Consider the following 11,410-nt stretch of genomic DNA (forward strand, 5'->3'; position numbering starts at 1 on the left):
TTTACATATTGGTGGCCCCGGGAATCAAACCCAGAACCCTGGCTGTGCAAGCGCCATGCTCTACCAACTAAGCCATACAGAACCACAGTAATGGAGTCTTATGGATTACTTTGGTGCCTTATACTTCAGGACAGCGAGATGCCTCTTTCACCACAGAGAAACTAATCAAGCAAAAAGACCACCACTTCTTCCAGATCGCACTGAAGAAATGACATGTCTTTGGAACTGAAGAGAGGTGCATGACTCTTTTCCGGCCAAAACACCAGATTACAAAGCTCATTACCTTCTTGAAAAGTCAGTGAATGTTTAAATAACACAACGGCTCCTTCAAAGACCGAGAGATCTCGTTAGGAAAACTCAAAAGGCAAGAATATCCTGACATTTTCAACCTCCCCTGTCTGAGTCTGTAATACCAACATGTTTCAAGCAGACCACTATAGTCCCTGTGCCCAAGAACACTAAGGTAACCTGCCTAAATGACTACCGACCTGTAGCACTCACGTCTGTAGCCATGAAGTGCATTGAAAGGCTGGTCACGGCTCATATCAACATCAACATCATCATCCCAGAAACACTAGACCCACTCCAATTTGCATACCGCCCTAAAAGATCCACAGATGATGCAATCTCTATTGCACTCCACATTGCCCTTTCCCACCTGGACAAAAAGAACACCTATGTGAGAATGCTATTAATTGACTACAGCTCAGCGTTCAACACCATAGTGCCCTCAAAGCTCATCAATAAGCTAAGGACCCTGGGACTAAACACCTCCCTCTGCAACTGGATCCTGGACTTCCTGACGGGCCGCCCCCAGGTGGTAAGGGTAGGTAACAATACATCCGCCACGTTGATCCTCAACACGGGGGCCCCTCAGGGGTGCGTGCTCAGTCCCCTCTTGTACTCCATGTTCACTCATGACTGCAAGAACAGGCACGACTTCAACACCATCATTAAGTTTGCTGATGACACAACAGTGGTAGGCCTGATCACCAACAACAACGAGACAGCATATAGGGAGGAGGTCAGAGACCTGACCGTGTGGCGCCAAGACAACCACCTCTCCCTCAACGTGATCAAGACAAAGGAGATGATTGTGGACTACAGGAAAAGGAGGATAGAGCACGCCCCCATTCTCATCGACGGGGCTGTAGTGGAGCAGGTTGAGAGCTTCAAGTTCCTTGGCGTCCACATCACCAACAAACTAACATGGTTTGAGGGCACGACAAAACCTATTCCCCTTCAGGAGACTGAAAAGATTTGGCATGGATCCTCAGATCCTCAAAAAGGTTCTATAGCTGCACCATCGAGAGCATCCTGACTGGTTGCATCACTGCCTGGTATGGCAACTGCTCGGCCTCCGACCACAAGGCACTACTGAGGGTAGTGCGAACGGCCCAGTACATCACTGGGGCCAAGCTTCCTGCCATCCAGGACCTCTATATCAGGCAGTGTCAGAGGAAGGCCCTAAAAATTGTCAAAGACTCCAGCCACCCTAGTCATAGACTGGCGAGCGGTACCAGAGCGCCAAGTCTAGGTCCAAGAGGCTTCTAAACAGCTTCTACCCCCAAGCCTAGAGACTCCTGAACATTTTATCAAATGGCTACCCAGATTATTTGCATTGCCCCCCTCTTTTACACCGCTGCTATTCTCTGTTATTATCTATGCATAGTCACTTTAACTCTACCTACATGTACATATTACCTCAATTACTTCGAATAACAGGTGCCCCCACACATTGACTCTGTACCAGTACCCCCTGTATATAGCCTCACTACTGTTATTTTACTGCTGCTCCTTAAATTATTTGTTTGTTATGTTAATTATTCTTATTTTTCTTTAGGTATTTTTTTAATTTTAAACTGCATTGTTGGTTAGGGCTTGTAAGTAAGCATTTCACTGTAAGAACTTTAAGTTAAACCCCCAGGACGTCAGGCCAACAAAATGAAACAACCAACCTGCACTCCCTAAATTAGGTCTACATGTAAGCTAGGCCTCTTGAAAGTTGAGGGGGGATACATTCAATATTCCCTAGACTCAAACTAGCTTGGTTTAATTGAAAACAAAGTGTTCAATCATCGCTTTGGCATAAAGTAGGCTAAAAGTAGTCACCCTTACAGAGGTCAACCTTTTTTTTTTCTTCTTTTTTTTACCTTTATTTAACTAGGCAAGTCAGTTAAGAACAAATTCTTATTTTCAATGACGGCCTAGGAACAGTGGGTTAACTGCCTGTTCAGGGGCAACTTAAAATCTAGCTGGGTGGTTGTGGTGGTAGGAGGAGTAAGAGGGGAAAGAAAAAGAAAGGAGAGGAGGGGTGAAGAGCCCCTAAGTTGACTTCCTGAGGTTCAAACCCCCCATTTTCTGAAACCCCTAGGAAACCGCAGTTAAAAGACATAAAACGCAGATACCCTCACCCGAAGCACTGTTGGCAAATTTCACTGAGGATTGAGGTACTCTGTGGCGCTCGGAGCGCTCTATAAATCATCTTCGTTTTTGGGTGTCCGTAGGGATGGAGAGGAATGCATAGCCTATTTCACATAGAGGGAAATAAAAACCTACAGTACACTAAACAAACACTGACTGACATTTACAAGGAAATACAAGCAAAGTTTGCTATAGCCTAAACTTGGCCCAAATATCACATTCATTTTGAAATCCATCCTGGAAATGTTTAAAACGAGGGCCTGAACTAAACTCAGCAAAAAAGATAATTCGTAAAAATCCAAATAACTTCACAGATCCTCATTGTAAAGGGTTTAAACACTGTTTCCAATGCTTGTTCAATGAACCATAAACAAAACTTAGGGCACTAAAGAGGCCTTTCTACTGACTCTGAAAAACATCAAAAGAAAGATGTCCAGGGTCCCTGCTCATCTGCGTGAACGTGCCTTAGGCATGCTGCAAGGAGGCATGAGGACTGCAGATGTGGCCAGGGCAATTCATTGCAATGTCCGTACTGTGAGACGCCTAAGACAGCGCCTCAGGGAGACAGGAAGGACAGCTGATTGTCCTCGCAGTGGCAGACCACGTGTAACAACACCTGCACAGGATCGGTACATCCGAACATCACACCTGCGAGACAGGTACAGGATGGTAACAACAACTGCCCGAGTTACACCAGGAACAAAATCCCTCCATCAGTGCTCAGACTGTCCGCAATAGGCTGAGAGAGGCTGGACTGAGGGCTTGTAGGCCTGTTGTAAGGCAGGTCCTCACCAGATATCACCAGCAACAACGTTGTCTATGGGCACAAACCCACCATCACTGGACCAGACAGGACTGGCAAACGGTGCTCTTCACTGACGAGTCGCGGTTTTGTCTCACCAGGGCTGATGGTCGGATTTGCGTTTATCGTCGAAGGAATGAGCGTTACACCGAGGCCTGTACTCTGGAGCGGGATCAATATGGAGGTGGAGGGTCCGTCATGGTCTGGGGCGGTGTGTCACAGCATCATCGGACTGAGCTTGTTGTCATTGCAGGAAATCTCAGCGCTGTGCGTCCTCCTCCCTCATGTGGTACCCTTCCTGCAGGCTCATCCTGACATGACCCTCCAGTATGATAATGCCACCAGCCATACTGCTCGTTCTGTGCGTGATTTCCTGCAAGACAGGAATGTCAGTGTTCTGCCATGGCCAGCGAAGAGCCCGGATCTCAATCCCATTGAGCACGTCTGGGACCTGTTGGATCGGAGGGGGAGGGCTAGGGCCATTCCCCCCAGAAATGTCTGGGAACTTGCAGGTGCCTTGGTGGAAGAGTGGGGTAACATCTCACAGCAATAACTGGCAAATCTGGTGCAGTCCATGAAGAGGAGATGCACTGCAGTACTTAATGCAGCTGGTGGTCACACCAGATACTGACTGTTACTTTTGATTTTGACCCCCCCTTTTTCAGTGACACATTATTACATTTATGTTAGTCACATGTCTGTGGAACTTGTTCAGTTTATGTCTCAGTTGTTGAAACTTGTTATGTTCATACAAATATTTACACATGTTAAGTTTTCTGAAAATAAAACGCAGTTGACAGTGAAAGGACGTTTCTTTTTTTGCTGAGTTTACAAATAAGCTAGACTGCTAAAGAATTTAGTTTTCCATAAATCCTGGTTGGGAATATCCTGGAATCAGGAGGGAATAAGTACAAAATCCAGAATCCTTTAACCAGGATTTCTAGAAAACCTGGGAATTGTAGGTAAGTTACCAGACTGTTGCAACCCTACACCTGACCAAGACACCTTTATTGTTAAGTAAAAAACAGGTAGCTAGAAAGTCAAATTAGGTAAACTGGCCTGGATGTTGATACTGTGAATGCATGCTGTCAAACAATGGTTCTTAACTTCTTGACGCACGGATCCCTTTAGCGGGATCATTTTCATCAACAACCGCTGAATTGCAGAGCGCCAAATAAATAAAAAAACACTAAAAATATTTATATTCATGAAATCACAAGTGCAATATAGCAAAACACAGCTTAGCTTGTTGATAATCCACCTGTCGTGTCAGATTTTGAAAATATGCTTTACAGCGAAAGCAATCCAAGCGTTTGTGTGAGTTTATCGATCACTAGACAAAACATTACAAACACCTAGCAGCTATGTAGATTGGTCACGAAAGTCAGAAAAGCAATAAAATTAATTGCTTATCTTTGATGATCTTCGGATGTTTGCACTCACGAGACTCCCAGTTACACAATAAATGTTCCTTTTGTTCGATAAAGATTATTTTTTCTATATAAAAAAAACTCCATTTGTTTGGCGCGTTATGTTCAGTATTCCACAGCCTTAGGCAGGTCATCAAGGGTTGACGAAAATTCCAAATAGTATCCGTAAAGTTCTTAGAAACATGTCAAACGTTTTTAATAATCAATCCTCAGGTTGTTTTTAACATAAATAATCGATAATATTTCAACCGGACGGTAAACTATTCAATAACAGAGATAAAGAAAATGTTGAGCTACAACTTTCGCACGCATGAACTAATGGAAGGACATTCAGCTATCCACTGACGCGATTTGATAAATCTCGCTCATTTTTCAGAATAAAAGCTTGAAACTATGTCTAAAGACTGTTCACACCCTGAGGAAGCCATAGGAAAAGGAATCTGGTTGATATCCCTTTAAATGGACGAAAGGCAGGCAATGGAACAGTGATTTTTCAAAATAAGAGTCACTTCCGGCTTGGATTTCCTCAGGTTTTCGCCTGCAAAATCAGTTCTGTTATACTCACAGACAATATTTTGACAGTTTTGGAAACTTTATAGTGTTTTCTATCCTACTCTGTCAATTATATGCATATTCTAGCATCTGGACCTGAGAAATAGGCAGCTTACATTGGGAACGTTATTTTTCCAAACATAAAAATTCTGCCCCCTAGCTTCAAGAGGTTTTAATACCTTGATGTGTTTTGTGCCCAGTATGTGTTTGTTCACTGGAGCAGGACAACACTGACACAGCTTTAGAAAATAGCCCATGACTTAGGAAAATATCTTAAGTGAAACCTGAATGAGATTACTCATTCTGTGGCCTGACAAAATAAAGCCCTGTCTGCCTTGTCATGGCAGATCATATAACACTGCCAAGTGGCCTCCAACCCCACAGTGGCTGCTATGCAGCTTTAGAGCAGCTAAGCAGAACATTCCTCCCTCCCTCAATCTGAGTGTGATGAAGTCCAAACGTCACTTTCTCAGCATGTCAGTACAGTAACTAAACAGTAGATTCCCTTATGTCTGAATGTAGACAGTTTGGGCCTATAGAGCTCTCATCTCTCTTTGAGTAGCTCAATTATCATAGCCTACCCTTTAGGCACTATCGTGCTGACCCGAACTGTGCTGGTCTGGTTTGGATATGTCTTTGACCCTACATAGTAATTTCTAGCATGGTTCAAGCAACTAACCTATGCGTAACCAGGTCAGCACAGAACAGTTCATTTCGGCTTGTGAAATGGCTATTAGACCACTTTAAGCTCTCAGAATGAAGACAACCTTAATACTCGGATGTGTATACAAGAAAATCACCTTTACCCCTCCCATATGGCCTCTGTGTGTGACTGTAGTTATAATAAGAGAGGGCTCAGGACATTGTACCATATGTTAGAAACCATAACCCCACCCTCATCCCCCTCGGTTGTGGGTTTAGTAATGGAGACCCCACTTTGTTGCAGATGAGAATGAAAATCATTAAATTTTTCCCTGCCACGGGAAAAATAATGGGAGTGTTTCCTTCCCACTGTGGGATTTGCCAGACGCTTTTAAATTCCATTTCCTTCAGAAAAAAAGCTATTTGGGTTTGCCAGCTGAAGTGTGTCTGGCTCGAGGGAGACGAAAGAAACACTAAGGTCTAGATCCCTATCCTAGTATGCCTAAGTCATTAAACAGAAGCTGTGAAATGAACATTGTTCATTAACATGGTTTTAACTACTGTCGATTATGCCAACACCTGCCTGAGATGGGGAGAGAGATGATGTAGTCTATGGTTTATGCTGTATAGACGGCATTGGAGCTTTAAAGTAAGAGCCTGGTAGTATTGTTCAGTGCAAATCATGTAAATTGAGAAAGCTCGACAAGCATTTGGGTTTCAGATCCCCTAAAAATACAGACAAAGGAGGGAGCCACAGTAATTGACAGAAACCTTTGTCAGGCAGCAGGACATTTCCTTGTGGCTCCCAATCATGTCTACACATATTTTGCTGGAACTTACACTGCATGACCAAAAGTATGTGGACTCAAAAATCTTATCCCAAAACCATGGGCATTAATATGGAATTGGTTCCCACATTTGCTACTATAACAGCATACACACTTCTGGGAAGGCTTTCCACTAGATGGTAGAACATTGCTGTGGGGACTTGCTTCCATTCAGCCACAAGAGCACTAGTGAGGTCGGGCACTGATGTTGGGCGATTAGGCCTGGCTCGCAGACGGTGATCCAATTCATCCCAAAGGTATTTGTTGGGGTTGAGGTCAGGGTTCTATGCAGGCCAGTCAAGTTCTTCCACACAGAGGTCAGTACAGGTGCATCAAAGCTTGGACCGAGAGCCTAAAAAACAGCTTCTATCTCAAGGCCATCAGACGGTTAAATAGCCATCACTAGCTGGCTTCCACCCGGTTACGCAACCCTGCACCTTAGAGGCTGCTGCCCTATATACATAGACTTGGAATCACTGGCCACTTTAATAACGGAACACAAGTCACTTTAATAAATGTTTAAATAACATTTACATATGGCTTTACTCATCTCATATGTATATACTGTATTCTATTCTACTGTATTTTAGTCAATGCTCAATTTTATAGACCTGTCAGCAGCGAGTGTGGGGAAGGGGTAACAGGGCATCTTTCCACAGGAAACACAATTATTTGTAAATTATACAGGGGGAAGATTGTGTGCTTATTTATGTTTTCTTCCCCTTTCTTGGCTTTTCTCTAGTTTCTTAGATCCCTGCTAGTTGGGTGGTGGTGATGATGGCTGCATGCTGTTTAGACAGCTGCACTGGACAGTGAGATAATCCATGCTGGGTAAATTAAAACAAAGACAAGTAATAACAGGCTAGCCAGGGTTCAAAGCAAGTCCCTATAACACCAACAAAAGTGAGAGCCGGTCCCTTTCCAGTCACCACCATTCACAATGACATTAATTGTGTGTTAGTTAAATGAAGTCTGCCATAGAATTAGGAATTATAATAATGTAATAGGATCTCTATGTTACCAGCCCTCCGATGTTCACTGGAGGAATGAGCCTCCATATTAATTACCCTATGCCGAATACAAAGCAAACACTAGGCTAACCCCTTAAATCGGTTAAATTATTGACACCTTTTCTTACAGTCAAAGATCTCAAACACCATCTGGTAATTAAAGTCATGAAATAGCCTAGCCTTGTGTTTAATCTGTCCACAAATATTTGGGTGTATGACCTCAGAGAATTGTATGTTTAGTTAGAAGTAGTAAATTAAATCTAAACAAAAAACTATTGCCATTGTAAATAGTGTAAATGTTTCACTTCACAAACGAATGCGTATTGTGGACTGGACATTGCAGTGGCCACTTATCAGTCACTTTAAGAATAAAAAAATGGCACTATAAATTACAAATTGAATTTAGGCCTAACAATTTTTTTTCAGGGGTCGCAAATTATGAAATTGGTGTCTGAGCAAAGACAGTTTAGCAAAATAGAATGGAAAGCGTTTGACATAACCTTTGACAATTTAGGCCATTAACGTAAACTCACCCCATTCCGTACAAATGTGCGCAACCGCAACATTCAAACGAGGCTACAAAGAAAACTAATGGGACTGTAGCGACTGTGTTGACTTCAAAATCGGGGGTGTGAACTAGGTTTATATTCAAGCGTTGATGACATGGTAATGGCTCTATATATTATTGGAGAAAAGTTGAAAAAAAACGACCCTCCGTTACATCGTGGCGTGTCATGTAACGTACAGCACGCATAAAGCAACTATTTCTGTCTTACAATCTCTCTCCACCAGGTGAAGCACTTCTCTCATAGTTTAAAAACAAGAAATGTACAGTGACGGGGGTAAGGGGGGATACCTAGTCATTTTTTGCATGCTATCATCATTCTCTAAGCCGCTGTTTACTTCTAAGATCAATTTAGCACCGCCCTAAAAACCCGATTCATATTCGACACAAACCTTCAAATAGGTATGTAATGACACATTATATAAACTCTTTATAGTGTTTTATTTACATTTTAGAGGCGATAAGGTGATAAGTTGGACAGATCGAGTGAAAAAAAGCAAACTTTCCACACAACATCTCTGCTTACTATCACGCATTAGTTTCGCTTCCCGACCCGCCATTTTTAAAAAGACCCGACGGGGCTCATTGCCTGCTTGAATTATGCAGAAACGGGCAGCGTTTAGGTCATGTAAATTATTATGTTGGAAAGGGGAGAAATTGTGCTTTACAATGGTATTGACAGTACAGTTGATCTGGAAGTATTACGTTTTTGGGGCGCTAAAATAAGGGCAATTGTACGGACCAAGGCGATGTACGAGTTTACGTTACTCGATCCTTGGCTTTAACTAATACCAAGACATGTAGCTAGTTCAAACTGTCATCAAATTCAGCACTAGAAATTCTCAACACAATATTCCAACAGAGTAGTAACGTTACAGTAGGCCGTTTAAGTCATGTCACACTTGACTTGTCAAAAGCAAGCAACCGGAAACCTGAAATTGGCTGATAAACCAGAATTATAATGACAGAGCTCCCTGACCAAGTTCCATATCCAACTAGTTAACGTTACCTGGCTAAATAATAAGAACATGTTTTACTGGATTTGAGCTAAATGTTATAACTGAGCTAACATAATGGGAACGTGACGATCATTGACCAGCCTAGGATTGTTGGTTCAATGCATGTCAAGTTGTCAATAACACATGATGTAGTTAGTTAGCTAGCTAACATGAGTGTGCATTCCAGTCATTCATCAAAGCGGAGCTAACCGTTAGCTAGCTAGCTAGGTCACCTCAGTCCTCACCCTCTGTGGCCTTGTGTTGAAGGGACATTATTTATGCGACGACAGTAACGGTGAATAATAATTTACGTATTGTAATAACCTATTGTATTTCTTACCAAAACGGTTAGACAGTCTGTATCAACTGAGGGTAAACCCCAATCGCCTTTCCAGCAGTACAACTCCAAGGGGGCAGCCATCTTAATTTGTTAACCCTTCACTCGGAAGCTAAAATGCGAACGCCTCGATAACATCGACAGTGTCATTGTGCAAAATGGTACGCAGCATCATCTGGATGTGTGCAATAAAAGTTAAACATTCACATTCTACTACCATTTCGGTCAAGCCTTCTCTACATACAATTTGATGCATACGTTCGATAAATCCACACAGAACGCAACGCAATGCTGCAAGGCACACGCAGCGTTCTATTGGAAATGAATGTCCTTCTGGGGTACCAAAACCCTAAACACTGTCGGTGTGATCATGGCGTTCGCGCCACTGTAACCACTGACAACAATCTCAGGACTTCCTTAGCAACGTTGAATGAAGGCACATATTTAACAATGAGCTCTTTGATGAAGACACAAGAAGGGAGGACAAAGATGGTGAATACATGAAGATACCGGTAGTTCACTGAGGCTGTTTACCAATGAAAAAAATATTCTTCTTCGATGAGGTTTAATGGCGGTTGGCATCAAATAAATGTTGTATTACCGCCACCTACTAGACTGGAGTACAACCCCCTTACACTTAGCTTGAATAAATAAATAAATAAAAATATGAGTGTGGTGTTAGATGGTAGGGTATCTACCATCTAACACCACACTCATATTTTTATTTATCTTTATAACAAATTACACCACCCTACTATTTAAATCTATTTAGTCCTACCTCAGGCCAACAACCTGAAAGGCTGCGACACACACCCAATTACTTCTCTGCAGCTGCCACCACAACCTCAATTTTCTGCAACTTACGTTCCATCCCTGCAGTACAGTTGATAACCATTGCTATAAATGCTAAAAATCCAATCTCACTGAAACATATATCACTTGTTGGCCAATCCATATGTACTGGTAAAGATCTACTACTCACACCACTCCTCTAAGGATCCTGCCCACTTTACCCATCTACCTCTACTTTCTTCACTGCCTCAGCATATGACAACTTCTGCACTACTCTAACCCTGGAAACCTCAACATGCCTCTCTCACACGGGACATTTCTGATCCCCAGCCCCATGGGCACCCCTACAATTAACACATACCATTACTTTCCCCAATGCTACACATTAATTTGTCTCATGCCCTTCTGCACACTTCTCACACCTAGGAACCTCCCTCCTACACACTGCCGCCACATGCCCAGAAGCTTGACAACTTGACAACAACAACATAATTTGGCACAATTATCGGCACAAAAGCTGAATAAATGATATATCCTAGCATCACTTTGTCGGGCAAAGACTCAACATCAAAACCAGTCTGATGATTCGACTGCAGCCTCTCACACCATTAGTATAGCTTCTGTATCTGACCAGGGTCAGTACTGGTGTGAAGGGAACAGATTCTCTAGACCCACATCTTCATAACCAAGTGACGTGTTTACTCTGACTATAAATGGTGAGTTACTCTCTTGTGTGCGACTTTTTGTCATACAGTTGGACATTGAGTCAATGTTGAGTCAACCATAGACATGTTATGTGTCAGTAGGCTATTCTGCCTCACTGAATTTTGATCAGTTACTCATCAAGAGGACATATCAGGCAGCAGATTCGATAGATGTTTTCCTGTTGCATAACACCCTTTTCTTAATTCCAAAAGATAATCGTCCAACAGCCACACTGAAGTCCGGCCAAAGGGCTGTATTCACAGGCGACACAGTGACACTGACCTGTACAGTCGAGTCTTCTGGGTGGACAATCTACTGGTACAGAC

The 11,410-nt window shown here is 42.7% G+C and overlaps 1 protein-coding gene across 1 annotated transcript in view; it reads right to left on the reverse strand.

Moving 5' to 3' along the window:
• The window catches only part of mtx1b (metaxin 1b), a 33,633-nt gene extending 23,885 nt beyond the window's left edge, over positions 1-9,748 (reverse strand). The window contains exon 1 of the mRNA XM_071373755.1: positions 9,591-9,748. Coding sequence (XP_071229856.1) covers positions 9,591-9,671 — 81 coding nt within the window. The 5' untranslated portion in view covers positions 9,672-9,748. The remainder of the gene's footprint in view (positions 1-9,590) is intronic.
• Between the last annotated feature and the right edge of the window lie 1,662 nt (positions 9,749-11,410).

This window comes from Salvelinus alpinus, chromosome 29 (assembly GCF_045679555.1).
Source record: "Salvelinus alpinus chromosome 29, SLU_Salpinus.1, whole genome shotgun sequence".
NCBI lineage: Eukaryota > Metazoa > Chordata > Actinopteri > Salmoniformes > Salmonidae > Salvelinus > Salvelinus alpinus.